We start from the raw sequence: 22,580 nt of genomic DNA, 5'->3' as shown, positions 1-22,580 counted from the left end.
GGAAGAAATTCCACCTACCAGTGCAGGGTTGCACAAACAGCCACAGCAAGTGCTTTTCCGCCTTCCTCTGAAGCATCAGTCGCCCTCCAGCTCGGAGGTATTCAGATACTGCGGAGATAGTCTGTAATGGACTGTAATACACATAAATACTGCAATCTGTTGGTCCATCATCTTTAAATAACAAGCCTCTTTTTCCTTCCAACCTACAAGCACACTCAAGTATGGAAATGAAAATACTTCTGAGCTGAATGGCTGTCACGTAGGAAGGCGGAGGGCGGGAGCCCTCTCCTCCCCACGGCTCCTGGCACAGAGCACCCTTGCCGGAGGGCCAGTGCAGCAAACACCACCGCGCCTGCCTGCTCTCTGGGGGCACAGACACTCCCTGGGGCTGCCCCAAACCGCAGGATGTGGGGTTTGGTTTGCTGGGAGCTCAGACACCACCCCGCTCCGTTTTCGCAAGAGGCACATCGTGCCCTGTGGGCAGTTCCCAGGCCAGTGTGACATGGCAGTGCCACACACTGTCACATCGTCGCTGCATGAAGGCAGCTGCTGCGAGAGCCAGGGGTGAGGGTCCCAGCAGCAGCCAGTGATGCCCCAGCTACCACAGGGCTCTGCCACTATCAGGCACAGGTGTCCAGAGAGGGACCCCCACTTTGGGGTGGAGGGAGAGGGAGGTCCTGAGGGAGGCAGAACTAGCATAGTGACACCAAGTTCTGTCAGAACAGCACTTAAAAAAATAATTTTAATGTTTAACATACACCATCTGTTCATCCCACAGCAGGATCGCGCAGCCTGAGTTAGCGCAGAGGTTAGGAGCCGGCCTGGCCCGTGGTCCTGCTCAGCAGGCAAGAGCAGAGGAAGGGATCAGTGCCGGCATGGGGTAACACCAGCAGGCTAAGCCCTGACCACATGTTTACCCAAAACCAAAGCTCAGGCTGAAGCCTGCTCAGGAGAGGCACAAGCTGTGTACACAACCACACAGCAGCATCCCCGGGATGGGAGCGCCCAGCAGGCACAGCCCCAAACAGATTGATTGATCCAGTACATTCTCCAAATGAAACTCCACAGGGAGAAAAGGCACAAACCTTTTGCCTCTGTGAATCCCACCAACCTTCCAAAACCCTTTTTCCCCTAGAAATTGCTGCCTCCCTGGCTCAGGAGCCTGATCACTCAAGTGCATCAGCAGCAAATCTCAAATTATTCATTGATTCCCTCCAAAGAGCCTGGAGAAAACAGCCAAAGGAACTGGCATGGAGCAAGTGTCGTCCTTAAGTTTTCTCAGTAAGGAAGCAAAGGTTTTCTGAAACACCTTCAGATGCCACCATCCATGGAAACACCGTGTGGATCCCAAACTCCAAGGGCAGGTGCCTTTCCCAGTCATCAGGATTTGTTGCCGACAAGGCAGGGACAGGCATGTTAAAGTGCATTATATCACCCAGTCAGAGCCGGAGAGGGAGACACCTTAAGAGTAATGGTACTAAAACTGCTGGAAGAAAGGAACTAATCCCAGTGACCTCAGGCGCACAGCTGGGCTTGTCACACCAGGCACAGGTACCGACCAGGGAGCAGGAAGCTATTTAGGAAGTAATCCTGAAGAACAGGGTTTCACTCTTTTGCTTTATGGGATAATCTAAATGATGTAAACAGCTGTTCAAAACAAGGACCCTGTTGCTTCCAAAAGTAACTTTGAGCACAGTCCCATGGACTATTTGCTCTTCAAGCACAGTTTACAGTTCGCCTCTAGTTGCTTGCAAATTATTTCTGCTTTAACTGTGCAAAATTACTGTTTTGCTCACTTTGAGCCCCTGTCAGGAGGCACCTGGCAAGTCACTGCGTCACTGGAGTGAGTTTGACTCTGCCAGGGGAGCACTTTCCAAAGGAGCTTTTTGACACCTCCTCATCCCAATGGAGACTGGCCAATATTCACACACTCTTCTGCAGGTGAGAGCAATTCTTCTGGTCTGGCATCCATTGCCAGCAATGGACATGGGGAGTTTGGGCAAATCGGTCTGAAAGCGACCTGGGAAGTGTAGGAACACTGGAAGCACTTGTAAATGTCACCGCAGCGCACCACCACGACATCCTGCTTCAGCTCCCTGTGGCGTCTCCTCCAGACACTGTGGAGCAGAACTCAAATGGCTTGGGAATTAAATATTAAATCCAGTTCAGGTGCACCCTGCTGCCACCACTGCTCAGAAGGTGCTCTCGAGCAGGCAGTGGCATCCGCAGCCCGTGGGGCAAACCTCTTGGGTGCGAAACCACTCCATCATATGGCTGGTGTGGCCTCCGTGTCCACAGGTCAGGCAAAAATTCGAGGAGCCTCGCACTGCCACGTGGCAGATAGCGCACTGGAAGGTGAAGCCCTTGCAGATGGCACACTGGGTGCCGCGCACCTCGCTGCGGCAGTGGCTGCAGTACACGCCAAACTCTGGGGAGGCGGGAAAGAAACAGAGAGAAAGGAAATCAGTGCTGGCAGAATCGTGGACAAAGCAGCCCTGTGTGCAGCCCCCCACTTGACAGCCAAGCCCCCTGAACCCACTGCCCAAGAGGACTGACTCCAGTCAGCCCAGGAGGGATCCTGCCGCAAGGCGAGAGGACAGCGTGTTGTACGGGTCTCAGTTTGGTCTCCATGCAGGAGCAAAGACACTGGCAATCAGCATGCCAGGGCACAAACTGGGCCCTGGATTTCCCTGATGGCTAAACAGCTATTGGCTGGGAACGTGTCTCAGATTTTTAGCTCGGGACATGCTGACACATGCTATGGAGATGAAGGCTTCCTGCTGGTCTCATCTGTCTCACACCACTATGAAGTGTAACTAAGAGCAAATGAGAACGGCCTTTGTTTCTCATCACAGAGTCAACGCAGAGCACATTCGATGCACAGTATCAGTGTCATGACTATTAGTCATGAAGGGGCAACGGCAGCGGTCAAAGTCACCAATTTTCACTCCAGTTATTCCCCTGGAGCTGCCCCTGGCGACAAGGTGAGACGGTATCAAGAGCTGCGCAAGCAACTGATGCATATCTGGCATCTCTCACCCGCTCCTCTCCTCCCAGAGACCTAGCAGGAAGACATTTCAGCAACTGTCCTTAAACAGCAATTCTGGGCAGCTACACTGCTCAAAATCCTCTGGAAGAAATGTCCTATTTGCCTATTTCTTGGCTAGTTCACCTACAGTTAGAGATGTTGCAATTTTGTACATGCGCTACAAGGAAACTTCAGCCTAGAATCAGACATTGAGACAGTGCATGTCTGGGCTCTTGTTCAGAGGTAATAAAGAAGAGCCATTAGCTCAACATTGCTCGTGTAGAAATACATTTCCATTGCTCGTGGAAATATACATTTCCAGCTTCACTGGAGAGACATTACAGTCTACAAAGCCCTTGGGCCAACATCTATAAGCCTCATTTCCACCCAGAGCTGCGAAGCAGCTGAAGCCATTCACTGGCAGCGCAAACCTCTGGGCAGAACGATGGACACTTTTCACCCGCCTGCTGACCGCAGGTTCCCAAGCCCCCGAGGCACAGCCGTGGCTCTGCCCGCGCAGCAGAGGCAGACCGAAGCCAGGACTCACCAATCCCTTTGTGAGGATCAGGAGGACAAGACACAAACTTCAGAACCTCAGCTCGCTTCTCTCGCAGGCCCCAGCGATAAAGGATTTCTCCATAGCACTTCTTGAAGTCATCGAATTGCTGAGTGTTGGCAGGATCCAGGAGCCTAGAGGAACAAACAGGGTTGCTGTCCAACTGATTGACTCTGACTGTTTGCAATTCTCTTCCCAGTGACAGCTATGCCACCAGCTCGTATCGCTAGAAGAGCAGCAGATTTCTTCCCACGTCTTGCTGAAACGTTGCTGAATGCAACGCTGTGCACAAGGAGGTGAAGAATGGGTGGACCACCATCTGGGGCCACTTACAGATGTATCACATGCAATTCCAGCAGAGCTGATCTGCAGTATGAAGTTTCTTCAAGCAATTTCCTGAAAGAAAGGGTCTAAGAGCAGGCGTGCTACTTCACAGCAAGAACAGAGACCTGGCTATAGAGTTCTACCTGACCTAGGCACAGAGTCACACATCCCTGAAGACCCCTAAGGCATGCCATAGCCTACCTTTTGTTTTTCTCATGCTGGTCTTTCTCACGTTCGCGATGATCGGGATACATTAGGTTTCCATAGCGGAAGTCATCTGGAGAAGACTCGCACCAGGGAGTGGATGCCTGCTCCGTGTCTTTGTTTGCTGCAAGCATCAAAAGGCTGTGAGCGTAGCTCAGAGCTCATGAGCACAACCTCTGCAAAACTGGGGTGGGGAAGGAGACATGGAAGACTACATGTCCACACACCTCAGTCTCCTCTCTATGACATGGTTGTATCACCTTTTGCATTCCTACAAACACTGCCCTGACTTAGAAAGCTACGTGCCAAGCTCTACTTGCCAAGTGCTTCTACTGCATTTCTGGTGACAGGATGGAAATGGGGATCACCAGGCAGAGAAATCTAATATGGAGGAACCCCTTTGGCCTTCCACTTTAGACAAAAAGTATCTGGACAATCAGTCCCATGGAGTTTGCTTGGGAACATTCTCCCCATCAGGCCAGGCTCCTCTTCCCTGGGCAGGGAGGACTGTCATCACCAGGGCTGCAGTTACGTAAAGGGGCCTTTGTATGTCAGGTGCTGCCCTGGGGGCAGGGAGAAGGCTGCTAATAACCGCTACAAGACAACACCAACCCCGTTAACCCCCACTGTCTGCTCTTCCCATGTCACATATGCCTTGATATCTCATTGAAAAGTCACAGCTTTGGTGCTAACAGGGCTGATGCTGCCCCAGGTCATTTATATCGCTTGGAATCAGCCAACAGCTGCAACTCTGACACTGGAGCCCTTACTGGTGATTTGTCTTTGAACAGAAAATGTCCTTATGCCCATGGACATTCATGCCACTGAGAACCCAGCATTCCTGACTGCTGCTGTTCATCTGCGGCAGGTGAAAGCACAGCACTGTTTTTTCCCCTGAACCCTGTGGAACCAGCTCGCTGATGACACTATGAAGTCACCCGTGATAATGGTTGAACGATTGTAGCGACTGGGAGAGGTGTTTGAAGACTGGAGGAAAGTAGATGTCATTCCTGTCTTCAGAAAAGGCAAGAAGAAGGACCTGGGGAACCGCAGACCAGTCAGCCTCACCTCCCTCCCTGGGAAGCTGATGGAGCAGCTAATCCTGGGAACCATCTCCAGGCACATGAAGGACAAGGAAATTACCAGGAGGAGTCGGCACAGACAACAGCCTCAAATTGCGCAAAGCGCCAGGGCTGTGGAAAGCTGATGGCACCCGGCAGCAGCGAGGCAGTTGCCCCGAGTGCTTGATATGGCCAGGCTGGAAGCAAAATGGTACAAACTGGTCTGTAATTGCCTCCAACTGGAAAAAGTAATCAGTGGGAGCTCTTGGCTCTGGGCCGACCTGTGATCCAGGGGCCTAGCTTGGTACACCTAGGGAGTTTGTAAACAGTTTCTCCCGGTCAGGCAATATGCTACAGAAGTCAGAAGGGGCAGGACTGGGGGAGCATCGACATGGCGACTGTGAGCTCTGCTCACTTCCAGCCATGGAGTCACATCATGTTGGTCAAGCCCTGGAAAGCTGCTCTGGCAGAGTACATCTGCGATTACAGACAGTACTAATTACCTTCCTTCCTCACCAAGAGAGCCATCTAAAATCCAGGCCAGAAGGGAGACAGATTCCTCTGTTTACTACCCAGGTCTCAATACACAGAATCTGAAACTGGTTGGGGTTGGAAGGGATGCCTGGAGATCATCTAGTCTAACCCACCTATGCTCCAGCCTCCAGTGCCAAGTCCAGGATCTGACATGCTGGAACAGGAACCAGAGGAAGTAAAGCTTGGCTGTTGAGAGGGAAAGGAGAGGAAATCATGTCATCTACATCAGAGATGGTCAAAGATACCCAAGACAAACAGGAAAGAAATGCACTCATACGTATCGGCTGTGGGAGGCCAGGTTGGAGGCACGCTGAGGAAAGGGGCCGTAGGAGTTTGGGCATCCCTGGAGCCTGGATTGGGCTTCAAACACGCTGCACAGCATGGCCAGGGTCTGCACATCATGGAGCTGTGAGTAATGAGCCAGCCTGGGAAATGAAAGAGATAGTATGTGACTGGGCAGAGTTCACTGGGAAACGTATCAAGACTCCAGGGCAACTAATTTAATGCCTGTTGCATAAATTGATCTGGGTCATATCACTGCTCAGAGGAGGCACCTGCAGGACTAGGTTGTCTTTTCCATCACACTTTTGAGGAGCCAAGTCCTTCCTCTGGAAACACACAAGGCCTAATAGGCAGAAGGATGGGAGCTCTGGGAATCCAGAAGTACTCATAGCCTTATTATCCCAAGTTCATGCAGCTTCAGAAACAAAGTCCACAGGACTGATTTTAACTGGATATAAAGCTGGAGCCATCAGACTCATCCCTAGCCACACTGTCTTTTCGACAAAGCCCTCTACAAGCAAGTATCCCGCATCTAGATCACAAGGTAAAACCGCACCACAATTTTTCTGGATGGTTCTGAAGTTCCTGTATTGCTCTGAAGACTCAGAGTGATGAAGAACTACCTGTCCTCCCCTGCCACAGAGCAGGAAAAAGCCTGATCAAGCAACTGCATGCAAAGTACACCACACAAATCCTGGACCTCCAAACAGGGTGTATTGACAGATAATATCAGTTATGTCCCCTCCTGAACGGATTCACTGGCAGGTGGACACTTGCAGCTCACACTTGGCTTTGGGACCAGAGGAATGATTGCCCAGCAATGCTGCAAGGCAACAGGGAACTTGAAGGTGAACAAACCAGGGGCAGCAACACACTCATTTAGGAGGTGGGGAGCAGAAAACCAAAATCTCCAAGTCAGGCGCTGCGGGTGTGCTGGAAAGCAGAGCTCCCAACTGCACCCGGCCTATTGCTCAATGTCAGCCAAGACCTGGGTGCTTGGTGGGAGGCCAAATGCTGCCTCCTGTATGTCATAAACATACTTGCAGCTTCCCTTCTTGATGTTATCTCAGGCTTGAGAGGGGAAAAAAGCTGTGGCAGTAAGTCCTCCAAGTCTGAAATGATGCATTACAAAGTACATAGTTATGGAGGGCTTTGCTTCAGCAATCATTCCCCAGCACCCCCCGGCATTCAGACACCTACAAGGACTCCAGTAATTGACGTCCAAATGGATGTTGTGCCCAAGGTATCTCCAAATCTGGGTCAGACTTCGGTCCAAGGCAGAGATCAGTGGCTACCATAGCCAGTGACCAAACCTGGTGGACAGGAAGGAAGAGCATCAAAGCTACAATTAAGAAATAACCACACTCCCAGGGCATGGGTGTACACAAATTCACTCACGGACACATAATAATGAAACATTTTTTTTTTTCTGATCCTGGCAGCAGGGAGCAGTTTCAGCTTCCGTGTCACAAAAAACATATAGAGTAACACAGAAGAGCCAAAGCTTTCCCTGTCCCATTTGTTTTGAGTTTGGGTTAAACTTTGAAGAAGAACAGTCTATAGTCTAACAGATCTGTCAGGGTAGCTTAACAGACCTGTTAGTGCATTTTGTATTCACAAGCCTCAAAGGGTTTAAATTTGATATAGTTCTTGGGTTCGGAGATGTCTGGTGGCAGAAGGTTTACTGGTGAATCATTATTTGCATGAGAAGTATCTTTTGATTAGCTATGAGTGTTACTGAACACCTCTGTTCTCCTAGCATGGCCCAGCAGAGACACAAACAGTTTGCCATTTCTATTCCAATAGTTTAACTATTTCATGTGAAATTTCTCTTTCATTTAGCATCCTGTACTCTGAAAACAGTTCCATATTTTCAGTCTCTACATCACTGATCTAGGAATGTTTTTTCTGCTGTGCCTTTCAAAATGGGGCAATTAGAACATTCCAGGGAAAAGCAAAGCTCCTAGTTCGGCATAAAAAAGAGCAGGAAAGGAAAAAAAGGAGCATGGTGCTGGAAAGACAGCAGAAATCAGACAACTGTCAACACAGAAAAGTAAAGAAAAAAACAAGCGCTCCAAGTACAAAAACCAGCCAGGAACAGTAATTCCATAGCTGCTCACTCTGAAACCAGAGAGAAACTGGAAAAAGGACAGGGCTGAGTATGAGTACAGAACGGAAATGGAAAAGATGCCGCTTCCTACAGTGGTGCAGAGCACATCTCACATGTCACCTGCAGCTCAAGCCTCCATGTCTGCTAGGAGCAAGGCAAACTGTGATACAGGCTGGACTTACAATGGACAGAGAAAAACAAGCAAGAAACAGAGGTATCTCAGTGAAATCTTGCTGCTGAAGTTATTCTACCCGAGGTCTGGTCTAACACAGGAAAGCCAGACAGCCAGATGAAGCACAAGCAAAGGGGAACTAGACCTACCTTCTCTCTCCTGGTCTAGCAGAACTCACCAAGAAGCAAGAAAACAGCTTGTGTTTGCTTCTGCTGAGACCAGGTAAACCTACACGTGTTCCCTGACCGGGTCTAGGAAGAGCCAAATGCTCAGGAGAGGTGCACATGTCACTTTGGCAGTGCCAGCCCGCTCCTGTCGCTTTCAGGCACTCCTGAGTCCTGTTAAATGTTCTGCCTTTTGTGATGGACTAATCACAAGGAAAAGGTTGGGCCACAATAGCCATTTTTCTCCTATTACTAGTTCCGGGGCTGGGTCCTTGCACTGAGACTCTTGTGGGGAGAAGCAAGCTGCAGTCAGCACCCATTGCCAGCACAGATGAATGCCAAACAACGGGAACGATTGCATAAGACAAAATCACCTCCCAAAATGCTGACAGCAGCTAGGCAACTGTGTGCACAGTTGCTCCATTTACTGACTCAAAAGTAGGCTGCATTCCTTGCTTTGCCTGCAGGAATTCCCCAAAAAATGTGCTTCCCTCAGTTTGGCAAAGGGTGTAAAACAATCTGCTTACAGCCTAGGGAAGCAATCTCTCGATGCCAAGAGTCAATGAGGTAGAGACCACCTCTGCAGCTGTTCCACTGGCCTCGGTTCACCAACCAGAGACTCCCAGAACAACTGCAGAACCCAGATGGCTGTTGGGTTATCAAGGTGACAGCACAAGACATTTCAAGGTAGCACGGCATAATACCTGTACAAGATCCCTCCGTCCCACAGCCAACGCCGAGGCAGCATTCTTCTGGCAAGTCTCCTGGATATTATTCACATTCAATCTAAAAAGAAAGGAGACAGCTCAGCACTGGTTGGCACATCACCTGTGAAGGTGGGGAGAGAGGGGGGGAAAATATTCTTGGCAGCAATGAGTAGCCCAGAAACTCCTCATCAATGAGCCTGCAAACATGGCCAGGATTCCATCCCTTCCTTCTCTGTTTTTCAAAGGTCATGGCTGTCCTTCTCCCACTATTCATCTTCACTATCATGCCGCACATCAAGTCCAGCTCCAAACCAGCTGGGATTGATACAAAGAAGTACCATTTCCAAGGAGATATCGGACTACTCAAAAATGGGCCACAGAAACAATTGGAGGGCGGGAGCACCTCTGCTATGATGACAGGCTGAGAGAGTTGGTGTTGTTCAGCCAGGAGAAGAGAAGGCTCATTAAGGTCTTCCTCATTAAGGTCTTCTAGTACCTAAAGGGGACCTACAAGAAAGCTGGAGAGGAACTTCTTACCAGGGTATGTAGTGATAAGACAAGGGGTAATGGCTTTAAACTGAAAGAGAGGAGATTTAGATCAGGTATAAGGAACAAATTCTTCCCCATGAGGGTGGTGAGGCCCTGGCACAGGCTGCCCAGAGAAGCTGTGGATGCCCCATCCCTGGGAGTGTCCAAGGCCAGGCTGGACGGAGCTCTGAGCAACCTGGTCTAGCAGAAGGTGGCCCTGCCCATGGCAGGGGGGTTGGAACTAGACAATCTTCAAGGTCCCTTCCAACCCAAACCATTCTATGATTCTATGATCTGCAGTGATAATGCTGGAACGACAGTTCAAACTCTGTATACAATACACCATCGCAAATTTCTTCCATCACATTTTTTGGATTTATAGGTGACAAGTTCCCCCTCACAGACAGAGGGACACCATAAAAAAGCAGCAAAGCAAGAATAGAGGAAGAAGGTACAGAAACATTCAAAGATCAGTGCTGATTGATGTCAGGATTATAGCACAGCAATGCCAAAGACAGCTGCTCTCATTTGGGAAAGGATGTCAGCCTGTACGTACTCACATGTAGAGCTCTCCCAGCAGCTTGTGGACAGGCAGCAAGCAGGAAATATCTTGGATAATAACTTTCCCGGCAGCTTTGATGGGTCGGTTGTTGGCATCTGTCCCCTCTCGTTTGCTTTTCCACCTCCTTGATTTCTGCAGGACAAATGGCAACATGTTAGTGGAAAGGACAGCAGGCTTCTTGGACCAGGGAACAAAGCACTAGGGTCAGGAATAATGCAAGCAGCACCCAAACCTGCCTTTCAGAAGGCTCTCTGTTACCCTGCAAAACACCCATGACATGCCCAGGAGAATAAGCATCTCCATCTGTAGGAAGTGAAAAGCAGATCAAGGCAGCGAGCTCAAGGTCAAACTCACTGAAAAGTATTTTGTGAGTTCCCCTGTGAAAGCCAATAAGAGAACAAATCAGCATCAGGATGCCAATCAAACCTGGGCAGGTTTGGCAGGAGGATGATTCAATTCTCATTCGAGGTCTGGTCTGGGAACCCTCTGCACACAGACCACCGCTGACTTCAGCCAACATCAGCACAGAGATATGTGGGAGGCAGCTTTGAGGCAACCTGGCGGCTCCAGACTGTCTCTTTTGGTCTCCCTGTGTTTGAGTACAGCCCTGTTTAGCGCCAGGGACAGGGCTCCCACCTCCTGCTTTATCAACAGCTTCAAACAAACAACGGGCAGATGATAAAGCAGGGCCCAAGTTTTCCTAGCAAGGCTCCTTAGCTAACATGCTCACAGCTACATACAGCTGGCTCAGGACATAAGGTGGTAGGGGAGAAGAAAGGAGAGGAATCAACACAAGGCAACAAAAACAAGAAGCCGATATTCCCAAATACTCCCTGTACCAGACCCAGGGGCCATTTCGATGCCAAGCTGCATCAAGCCATCTGGGCTGGATGAAACACCACAGAGTATGTGGCTGGTATCCTGGCCTCTTCCAGCTCCTCGCTCAAGGAAGACAGAGGTGGATGTGCAGGCAGAAGGCACTGGAGCTCTACCGAGGGAAGCACTGGCTGCTACACAGGGTTCCTAAGCGCAGCAAAGGATAAAGATGCTTTGCAATGCTGCTCCCCTCTGGCGTACTCCCTCACTGACACACAGAGGCGATACTCTTGTACAGAAGTGTCTCTTGGTCATGCTGAGTTACGGAGGGTCTCCTGAGGCACTTTTGGCTTCCTAAACCTGTATCTGAAGCTGATCAGCCCCCTTGAAGGGGCCAGCAAAGCATCCCTGTGCTGATGGCTCTGCAGGGCAGGCAGAGCTCACACATGCAACACATCGGTGCTCCTAAAGAGCAGGCTGGGCTAAAGGAAGGGCAAGACCTGGACCTGCAAGCAAGGTCACCTCTCCTGTGGCTGCTGGGCCAGTTCTGGGATGGCTGGGGTGCCAAACTGCCTTTGACCACAATCATGCAATCCTGTGAGAACCTGGGCAGGCTTATCACAGACATTAAATGCCCTTAAATAAAATAAATAACCTTAAGAAATTAATTCTTCCCTCAATGCCTGTCTGGTCCAAGCTTATGCCAATGTGCTGAGAGGTCTGACTGTGCTGAGCACACTGCTGGCACACACCACGAGAAGCAAAAAGGATGTGAGGATGTGCTCCTGTAGTCACTCTGGGCACTGAGTGACCAAGGCTCAGAGGCTCAAGCACAAGCCTGACAGTAAGTGAATGAGATGTTTCAGACTTGAAGGTGGATTTTTGCAGTGATACCCACATGACAGAGCATCACCAGTTCCCCTGGGCTTCCACTGCTCCCCAGAGTAAAAAGGAAAAGGGACTCATAGAATCATAGAATAGTTTGGGTTGGAAGGGACCTACAAAGCTCATCCAGTGCCATCCCTGCCATGAGCAGGGACATCTTCACCAGCTCAGGTTGCTCAGAGCCCCGTCCAGCCTGGCCTGGGATGTCTCCAGGGATGGGGCATCCACCACCTCTCTGGGCAACCAGAATGTTGATGCTGCTCAGTCTTCAGGGATGCCAAATGCTAGAGGAAACAGGGCTGTCAGTGTTCAGCACTATGGAAAATCTGGCTGACCAGGGCATGATTTTGTTCTCTGCCACATTCCCTCCAGTCTTCATTCACCCAAGGAGAACTTGCCTGCAGGATTTATCTGCTGCGTCACTGTGAAGCTGAGAAGAGCAATGTAATGGTAGGTGGCCAGAATGTGGGCAGGTGGGAGACCAAACTCTCTTCAGTCCATCAGCTCCTAATCAAGGAACTGTCTGGATCAGGTCCAGCTCTCTTGCCATCAGGCAGACTACACCTCTTTTGACAATGCCTAAAAACAGAGCTACCTGCCCTGTGCTGAAGGATATGGACTGTACTTCAACAAGGTTCCCAAATAACAGCAGCACCTGGTACCTCATTCCTTGTCAGGGCAGCCAAATGCCACCTACTACATGCAGCAAGGAGCTGCTGATGCTGTCAAAACCAAGACTTGAGCAAAGCTTGGGAGCCCCAGTACAATGACATGCCTTCAGGGCAAGAGCTCAGGCACTGTCCTGCAAGGGCTACCAGGCTTCCCACAACAAAAGCTGTTCTTTGTGCTGTTTCGGAGCAGGTGTTTGAACACAGGTTTGCAGATGCAGAACCTCAGAGCAACTTGCCACCTCCCGACCATCTGTAAGCCAGCTGCCCCGGGACCTGCAGCCGATGGAGAGCTTCTTCTGATCGAGGCAGCTTCTCCGCCCTGTCATCGGGAACAGATTCAACCTGCTCCTGCCCGCTGCAAGAGCAGACTGAAGAAGCATCCCAACAGGCATTTCAAAGACTAAAAACATGGACAACACATATCACTTTCCACAGGTAATTCAGTCACTTTTTTTTTTTTTGAGAAGGACAACAAATGAGGATGAGAATGGAAAAGAGATCCCATGAATGGTTTCCTCTGCTTGCTGTTAGCATATCACCAGACACATGAAGACATTAAATGTATCAGAACCCCCTGCAAACTTGGACTCACAGTGAAATCTTCCCGTTTTCTTCCTCCTGGCACTGGCCTATTGTACTGGCAAAAAGGGAAGCCCTAATTCTTTACTGGTGCAGCTCCAGGAGCAGAGGCAGTCAACAGCCATATGCCCTGACAGTACTACATTTCCACGATCACTATTCCTGCCCCTTGAGTTGTAATAGAAGAAAATAATAAAACATACGTACAGTCACCATTAAAAATGTCTGCTTTTTACAATTCAGGTATGCCTTAGCTACAGCAAAAAAGTGTTAGAAAAAACTACAATCAGAAATATGAGAACCATCATGGTAGAGCTCATCACCACTGACAGCAGAAGCTCTACTTTGAACCAAACAATTGGTGGCCTTAATTACAGGAGTTAGCTCTCCACCAGGCAGTATTTGAGCACTTTTAATAGGGATTACCTGAGACAAGGAGAGCTCTAGCCTGGGTCTGTCTGGCCAAGGTCCCCACCACCAGGTTCCTTTCTCCCTTCTGCTTCACCTCTTCTCCCAGGAAAAGCTCCCACTATGGTTCTATCAAAAGTTGTCCCCAAGGCTCTGGGCATTAAGGGTAGAACAGAAAACACATCTCTTCCCAGGCGCTGAAGCACGGGTCATGGAGGGGAGCAGGGAACACAATGGTTGGAGCTGAAGCAAAAATCAGCATGCGTGTACCAAGCTAACTATTGAGAGCTGGAGGTCAAAGATGCGGGTCTTCTGCTCTGCCCCCTATATTTCTAGCTCTTTCTGCAGCCTAGAATCTATGCCAAAGAGAACTGCATCTACTCAGCTGCTTCTGTGAGACTAAGGAGAGGAAGAAAAGAAAGAAAATAGCTACAGTGACAGCAAATTAAGACTCATCAGTTCCTCAGAGCATCAGAAGGAAAGAAACCAGAGCATTTATGACAATCATGGGGTTGGAGGTGACAGCGGGGAACAGCACTGAATAATGACTAAAAAAGCCAGCCTGCACCTGCACTACCATACCCAAGGCTGTAATTTGCTGCAATCTGAGGTGATAACGATGGCAGTAAATGGGTTACATGTAGAAACAGACGGCCCAAGAATAAGCCACCAACTGCTTCGTAGCAACCACCATCATCACTGCATACTCAGCAGAAGTAGTTACAAAATGCTGCGTGCCTGCTGGAAAGGATGCTGCACAGTCGGGTGTGTGTCTCTGGATCCTGCTGAGACAGGCAGTGCTCTAAGTACCATCGTGAAATGTAAAGTGCCTGCTTTGCACAAGCATATGCAAAATTTCAGGGTTCATAGTATAAACTGGTGTTCGTGGGGCAAAGGGAAAGGTTGTGGGCAGAAGGGAACAGACTTGATGCTGAAAATTAAGCTGCAATATTTACAGAATAAAGAGTTAAACCTGCTCGAGGTCAGGTTCAAGTTGCTTCTAATATGATTTTTTAAATAAAATTTTAAAATTGCTGCCTCTCCGCAGAAAGCTACACTCCTTTATTCCGAACAACTGCCTACAGATTAACTCCCCCATGCATGTCATGCAGCACTGCCTGGATTTTCTCTTCAAAATAATCAACATTTACTATTTCTAGCATCTCCCACAGTACGAGACAACTTCAACAAAGGAGCTAAAAAATATGAAGCACTTTTGAATCAAGCGCTCCACAATGGGAATATTTCTTTATCGCTTCCATCAATGAATAGCTAGCATCTGCCCCAAAGCGCAGGTATTGCTGGAGCAGAGGCTAGTCATTACCTAGAAAGAATGAAGAATTATTCCTCCTTCTAGACTTGCTAAGCTCCTGCTTCCCTGTGTACCTTGAGCAATGCTGAGCTCTCCTTCCAGAAGGAAGCACCTGGTCTGCAGAAATAATCCACACCTCTCTCCGCGCATGCCTGCGGCTTTGCCTTGGGCACTACAGCCCACATTGGAGAGCGTGACTGGCCTGTTCTAAAGGCTATCCACAAATACAATCAATCCTTCAAGGTTTGGACTAATCCATGTATCATTTTTAAGTATATGTTATACAAAATTATAACTTTATCACATCGCTACTTGCTCTTCTTTCCAAGCCAGTGGTAAGGGAATTAAACTGTGGCCCTTTGTGCACCACAATCTACCACACCACAAGCTGGCAGGTTCCTTGTTTGGTTTTCTTTCTTCCTTTCAGACTGTTGCTGATCCAATACAGAAATTCATTTCTTGCCTCCGCTGCTCACATTTCTTTATTAGCTCTTTGAAAAAAGCCTTGATGGAGTCAAGTAAATGACTTCTGGTTTCTTTCACCTATTATTTGCTAGTATAGTCTTGGAGCCGTTGTAATTAGGAAGGCTTGATCCTATTACACCAAGTTAAATTAGGTGTTACAGGATCCTATTTTATTCCCTGCTGTCTTATCAAGAGACAGCATGAAGGACAGCAGCTGTAAAAAAACCCAGTTGTTCACACAGACGTTAAGAAAGATCTGAAGAGATCATCTTTAAATTGAAATGGAGTTTTCCAAGCTCTGCCTATGCTTGGCAGATCAGTGATGAGATAGTAATTGCCCAAAATTACAGCACAGCTTGAGCTACACTGATATCATCAAGATGTTCACATGAATGATGTTCATGTGAGGGACATGTGGACCTGACTAATGGAAAGGACTGTCAAAGCCATCTCGGAAGGGCAGGTGCCAGGAGGAGGCTGGAAGTGCAACCACTCAAGCTGAATGCAGGGTGCTGCAATTCCAAGGGCTGGGAGACCACAAATTAAGGAGAAATTCTACTTATTGCTCCAGGAAATAAGACTTTATGGTGCATTGCACTGAGAATAGGGAACTCATTTTAATGAGATGACAGGTTGTTGTCAGCAACTCAACCACTTTGTTTCTTCCACAGCTCTTAAGTGATCCCCACTCTCCTGCAAGGCTTCACCTTTTTCAGAAGTGAGGTTCTCTAATGTCAGTCTCAGCAGTCAGCTGATGATGCATAATAATCATTGAGGTCCTCTGCAGAGGACACCCTCTGTTGCTTAGAGGTTGATCCTTTCTTACACTTCAAACTACCCCTTGGGATCCTTTCCTGACTGCTTGGCCAGGTAAAACAGGCATCTGGTAGGTCAGGATTCGTACCCTGCAAACTAGTGTCTGCTCCTGAGCACTAACATGTGCGTTCACTCTCAGTGAAGCCCTAGGCCCTGTGTGGAGTGCGATTCCCCGACCTGTGTGTAGGTTACTCAAAGGCAGGCAGGTGGCATTTTATTCTTGGGCGCTTGGGCAGAAGACAGGGTTATATCAAGGACAGTATTAGCACAGCACACAGTACCGGGAAGTCGTTAATTGCTTGTATGGACCAACGTCGCCGAGCAGAGCGAGGAGACATCTGTATGTGAAAACGTTATACCCAGGAAAAGGGAAGAAAGACACCAAGAAAATTAAAGACAAAGGTAAACAAACTGAAATGAAAAGTGCCCTGAACCAGCAGAGTAAAAGATACTGTTCCCAACGGTTCTGTATACACAATGAACAGTTGCAAACCATGATCCCCACTTTCATCCACACACAATTGTATTATACATTACCTATGGCCCTGGCAAAGCGAGGGCTACTGTGCCTGTGCCCCACACCAGCCTCTGTGGAAGACTTCGGCAACCACAAATCCGAATAAAGTGTTCCACACAGAGTTGTGTTACTGCAAGAAGCACTGAACTGCTTCATGTGACCTTGTTCATACCATGAATTGACAGCAGAGCAGAGGACAATGCCCTAGTGCCCCACATGCCAGGTTCCTACTCTAACCAGTTTTACTCCTCGTGGCTGAAGAGGAAGGCAGCCAAGTGTAAACTGCATCATTTTTAACACAGCTGTCCAAGTGCCATGGCACAGAGATCTGCAGGGAGCTAAATAAACATTCCTGCTTATTCAGATATCCCTTTAACATCCAGCATCTTCCAGGACTTCATTGACTGGAACCTGCTGTAACTGTTCACCTTCATTTTCAAATAATAACAGCCACATGCAAGGATATTAGAAGGGATGTAGAGACTCTTCTACTTGGCAGGGCCATATGGAAATTGTCATGATGGGTTAAGGAACTCATTCAGGCTGAGTGAGCAATCAAATTCACCGATTGACTATGCAGAATAGCTCCAAAGTAGGCTTTCATTATGAACCTGCAGACATTTCATTAAGTACTCAAAGCAGTATTATAGCAACAATAAATGGAATCTCTCAAAGCACTTTACTGTGCACTCACTTGAAAAAGAAATTTCTGTTCTAGTTCTGTAAGAGTCAATACAATAAAAAGGGTTATGTTGTGTGCAATGTATTTTACATCTCTTCCTGGCTGATGAGAGGCAGTCAGGACCATCAGCCACGCCTTCAGCATCTACCTTCCCTTGCCCCTCGCTGTTGGGAGAACCCTACAGTCAGGGAGCCGAAGCTGACTGCAGGGCCCCACAGAAAGAGAAGACGACCACAGCCTTGTGCTACAGATTCCTCCACCAGGCTTCAAGAGGAGAAACGGGTTAGTTGAAGGAAATTTAGCCTAGTGGAGAAGCAGCGAAACTAAGCTCAGTGCCCCCAGGAAGTGCTGCTCTCCTGTGGGCAGCCACTGCTGCCAACCTGCGCTCTGGTGCTGTGAGCCCGAGGGCTCTGCAGCCAGGAGATAACCTGAGGGATGACCTGTGAAACAGCGGCTTCCCAGCCCTGCCAAAGTCCCTGATGGGAAGCACGAGGACACCGCTGTCACCACCCCTGTGTACAGCTGTCCCTCAGGCAGGACTGAGCTGTCTCCAGGTCCCCACCGGCATGACCTTCTAACTGGGGGGAGAAAACCACAGTCATGCACCCACTTCAAGAGAAATCCAGGCTTGAAACACTGATGGCATTGCCATGGTACAGATACAGCTTCTCCTTTCTGCTGACTACTATTCTTTAGTGGGTTTTTTTGAGGAGTAAAAAAGAGGGAGGAAGAAAGGAGAAGTGTGCATGCGTGAATAAAAAGTGAGAAAAGTGAGAAAGATATATATATATATGTGTCTGTATATAAATATATATATTAACATTAAAATGAGCACAGAAAGGCTCAGTGCCAGATTTAGTTTCATTTTTTTTAACTGTTGGGTTCAGCAGCTCCCCTGCCTTTATGGGAATACAACGTATTTCCTGTCTAGCAACGGGCAAATTCCATTTGTTTGCTAATGGCAGCGATGCCAGTCCTTGCTACATGGCATTTAAATACCTGGTTATCACTGACAAATTCAGTTTGGGGGCCGTTATGTAACATGAGAATTTAACACACAAAATTTCAATCTTTGTTTAATGCAAATATAAAATCCAAGCTTCAGAGCAGGGAACTAAACTGAGGCCAAGGTTTTTAAAATCCTCACGATGACATAAAAATATGCAGCATTGATCTAAGCTTCAGAGCCCATGATATTGACTCCTGAAGAACTGGAACCCTTTGCTGAAGGGAGGTACAATTATTTTGGTTTTTGGTTTTTATCTGCAAGAACATTTGAGCTATCTCCCTGCTAGGGCTCTTACGCTTCTTCCAACCCAGTGTGTGAGGAGACAACTGGACAGGGGGAAGGAGAACACAGGAATTTTCTCTGGCTTTCAGCAGACGTGGCTACAGACATACTTTGTTCTCTTGATTTCCCCCCCTGACAAAAAATCTTGTCGCCATCAATACAAGGACTGGGGAGACAGGTCACATGAAATTGTACCAAGCTGCTTCCATATGTTATTTTTAGCCTTGTCTGTCATCTTAGAGAGCTGTGTGTCAGAGACAAGCACGCTGCAGAGGACAGGGGTAACTCTTTAAATACATTCTCCTGCAAAGACTAGAACAGGCTGTAATTCTTGTACCACAAAGGAGACAATCCTACTCTCCTCCAAAGCCTTGCTTGTTAACAGCAACAACAGCAAGACCTGCACCTAAACCAGAAGTATGTGGATTGAAAGAATGTTGGAGAATCACGTAGGAATGAATTTTTTTAAAAAAAAAAAATATCCAAAGGATCACATATCCCTGAAAGAGATACCTGTAACAGAAATAACCAAATATACCCCATTGATCCAGGAGAGGTTGTCAGTAAGCTGCAGAGAGCCACAACCCTCTGCAGTTATATACATCAGGGAGTCCCAAGAAAAACAGAGCTGCCTACACATACGTACCTGGAAACTACAACTTCTTAAGTGTGAGATTGTAACCCTATGTAATGCAAAGGGAGAACAGAGAGAGATCAAAATAAGCAGGTCAAATGCTAGAGAGGATCAGTAAAGAAGATACTAATAGGGCATAAATCCACTTGACATTTTTACAGGGCTGCCTGTAAAAAAGATGCCTTCTTGAGAGGAATATGAAGCTTCTGTTACTAGCAATGCTCACAGCTATATGAAAAAAATACAGATCACAAAAACTGAAGTGTTAGGAAAGGCATTTTGGTCTGGTACTTACCCTCTCTTTGTAGTAGAAGGAGCTAATGGAGACCTGCTCCTTCTCGCTGCGTGTCGGACTCCCACTGTACAAACGCAGATTGCCTGGAGTCTCTGTGCGGATCTTCATGGGAGTAATGAGGCCACTATGGTATGCTGACAAGGCTGACAGGGACCTGGAAGCATGGGATCACACTTTCAGGAGCTTTCACCCACCACATTGCCCTGGAGGCTCACATCAACATCTTCACGAACCAAGGTGCGAGCAATGTTTCAGGTGGTGTTGAAGGAAGGCAACAACATAAGGGCCAGCAATATAAGGGACTAGCCTCTGTGTCGAGGGTGCAGTGAACACTAGAGGTCAGTGCTTTCTGAGGGTCAGTAGCTCCAGTGGAGGGTGTGATTTTCTCCTGCCCATTACAGCAGCACACCTCCAATGTGACACCGGGTACTCACCGGGGTGTGGGCTCTGTTGGGGACACTGCACGGTGCATGGTCATGGGTCTTGTGAAGTACACCAGGTACCCTGAAGAGACAGGACACGGCATAAAGATCACACAAGGAGGAGGAGGTTACCCGCGGTGGTTTACACAGGGAAATCTGGTTGTTTAAAGTAGAGTGAGGGGGCTGGATGCCCATCTACCACCCTGAGCACTTGTAAACTACAAGCAGACAATCTCATTTTCTTAACCCAAATACATTCCCTGCAAGCCCATTAAAGAGCATGTTTGGTTGAGATGATTGTCTTTAAAGCATCAACTCAAGTGGCTTACAGAGGCTAGAGAAAAGACAGCAAAAGAAAATGAGCTAATACGTAACTCATGTTTTAACTCTGCACCGAACTTGTCATCCCAGAGGCAAGGTGATGTTCACCAGGTTTCCGAGCCTATTCAATGCAATACTACTCTGTTTCACTTCTGCCGGGAAGTTGGCAATGCCTGTATGAAAAGCAGTTTTCAAAACATACTCAAACTGGGATGCAGTCAGGTCTGGAGGAGGTATGTTTGCATCTGAAACATCTCAGTGGAACTTAAAAAATAGGTTAAGGTCTGAGTGAAATCTGTTGTGGACGATCTTTGCACTGTATGCTTTCCGTGAAACCTGGACATGATTGTATCTCATCTACCATTTTGGAGAAGTTTCCCAATAATCTTGGGAAAGCTATTTCAGACAACAGAAAGTGTGCAGAATGAGAAAAAAGTGGTTAGTAACACAAATATGGCTTCAGCAAGGGGTAAGTTCAACCTCAGATGACTGGAACTTTGGGAAGACTGAGCACCAGAATATGTCCAGCAGTTTGATGCTGGTAGGAGACAACTAGGCAAGAAAAACAGTTATGCCCAGTCTTTTGTAAAAGAGAGGTCTGACAACGCCTCTGGCATGTCACAAGTCCTGGATTTCCAGATCCTACACTTCCACATGCACCATCAACTTCAAACAGTTGCTAACTAGTTTCATTGTCTGTAAATTTATCACATCGCTACTTTAATACCATTTCTTACTCATCGCATGGCAGTGAGCAAAGTCTCATCTTGTTCAGAGGCAAGCGTTCCCCAAGATATTAAGAGGACTGTTCCCCAGGGAGCTGTTGTAACATATCAGCGATGGGGCTAACCTGCACCACAGAACCTGGCTCCAGAGGTCCGTGGAAATGGGATGTTAGAGTCCTGGTAGGAGCCATAGGCATTGGAGACCCGGGCGAACGTGGGCAAGGGGGGTGTTACCGAGTTGGACAAAGCGTAGGGATTGCTGGATGTGCTGTCCTCTTGGTTCTGAAACAGAAGTTACTCAAGGTCACGCTCTGGCTGCCACAGGAAGGAAACCCAGCTGGAGCACAGGAGATCACGGTGCCAAGGAGCCTCACAGAAGGTTCTCAGCCTTTGAGCCAGAGCAGATCAAGCACAGACCACGGTTACTGCTCTGCTGCAAAGGCACTTGCAAGCACATTTACCTTTGAGGGAACGACTTCTCTGGCTGCTTGTCCACAGATCTCCCTCTCACCACAGCCATGTTGAAATACAGAGTTCAACTTTGGGTGAAACACTGGGAAAGTCTACAGAAAATATGACCTTTGGACTCCGGATATGACTGTCAACACAGGGAGCTGAGCTAAACCTGATAACCTCAATGATGCAAGTGAGACAAAGTCTCCTTAAATAGGAATATCACACAACTGAGGGGGGTCAAATGCAGATTGGGAGTCTGGAAGTGAGGAACACAGGCGGTGTGAAATACTGGACTTCAGGCCTATCCATAGGAATTTTGGCAGAAATCTCCATTTATCTGGATAAAAAGTAACACAGCTTAGCTTTAAAGCTTGAGTCATCAGACTTCCATACAATGGAGAAAATTCCCACTCTTAAACATTCCTACTGAAACTAAGCAGAATTAAGCCTTCCGATATAAAAAAAAGCCCTTTATTTGTGACGAATAAACAAAAACTCTTGCAAAAGAAACCTGAGGAGACTCTCCAATCCTTTCCTGAATGCTAAAGCACCCACTCCAGTACACTTCACCCACACAGACCTAATACCTGACACTGGGATGCTGAGTAGGTATCACATCTCTCTCAGCTAAGAGCAGAGTGACTTGGATTTATCTGCAGTATTATGTCTACAAAGCCCTAGCACAAGGCTTCAGAAAAAACAGACTTTCTCAGCTTTTTTTTTTTTTTTTTTTTTTTAAGGGAAGAAAACAAAGATCCTAGAATAGGACTAGCAGAATTTTTGACTAGAACTGAGGAGGTGAGGACATCTGCCACTACCTTTCAGACAAGAATGAATCCATCAGCTCCCTGAGGCCTCTTATCTCCTCTCACAGATGATAACCATGCCCTGGCACTCGGTGAGACACGCTCAGAGCTGGGAAGTACCAGGCACCACTAGGACGCTCCAACCCCCAGTCATTCCTGCTAACCTGAGTATCAGTGACATGCAGAGTTCCCCAAAGCAGCAAACCCTCAGGGCCTGATTTTCAGAAACAAAACACATCTAATCATC

The 22,580-nt window shown here is 47.9% G+C and overlaps 1 protein-coding gene across 9 annotated transcripts in view; it reads right to left on the bottom strand.

Annotated features, from left to right (window-relative positions):
• Nucleotides 1–711: 711 nt before the first annotated feature.
• WDR59 (WD repeat domain 59) overlaps nucleotides 712–22,580 on the bottom strand; it is a 49,369-nt gene continuing 27,500 nt past the window's right edge. For 3 of the 9 annotated variants that reach the window (XM_065028941.1, XM_065028943.1, XM_065028944.1), the window contains exons 16-27: nucleotides 21,197–21,353; nucleotides 20,038–20,107; nucleotides 19,604–19,757; nucleotides 16,466–16,522; nucleotides 10,231–10,364; nucleotides 9,140–9,221; nucleotides 7,190–7,302; nucleotides 5,985–6,132; nucleotides 5,821–5,893; nucleotides 4,110–4,236; nucleotides 3,576–3,718; nucleotides 712–2,428 (exon numbers count right to left, since the gene is read on the bottom strand). In XM_065028941.1, coding sequence (XP_064885013.1) covers nucleotides 2,193–2,428; nucleotides 3,576–3,718; nucleotides 4,110–4,236; nucleotides 5,821–5,893; nucleotides 5,985–6,132; nucleotides 7,190–7,302; nucleotides 9,140–9,221; nucleotides 10,231–10,364; nucleotides 16,466–16,522; nucleotides 19,604–19,757; nucleotides 20,038–20,107; nucleotides 21,197–21,353 — 1,494 coding nt within the window. In that variant the 3' untranslated portion in view covers nucleotides 712–2,192. The other 6 variants (XR_010465955.1, XR_010465957.1, XM_065028942.1 and 3 more) reach the window with 6 other exon arrangements.

This window comes from Columba livia, chromosome 13 (genome assembly GCF_036013475.1).
Source record: "Columba livia isolate bColLiv1 breed racing homer chromosome 13, bColLiv1.pat.W.v2, whole genome shotgun sequence".
NCBI classification, from domain to species: domain Eukaryota; kingdom Metazoa; phylum Chordata; class Aves; order Columbiformes; family Columbidae; genus Columba; species Columba livia.
Note: the sequence above shows the minus strand (reverse complement) of the source record. Positions and strands in the feature narration are given on the sequence as shown.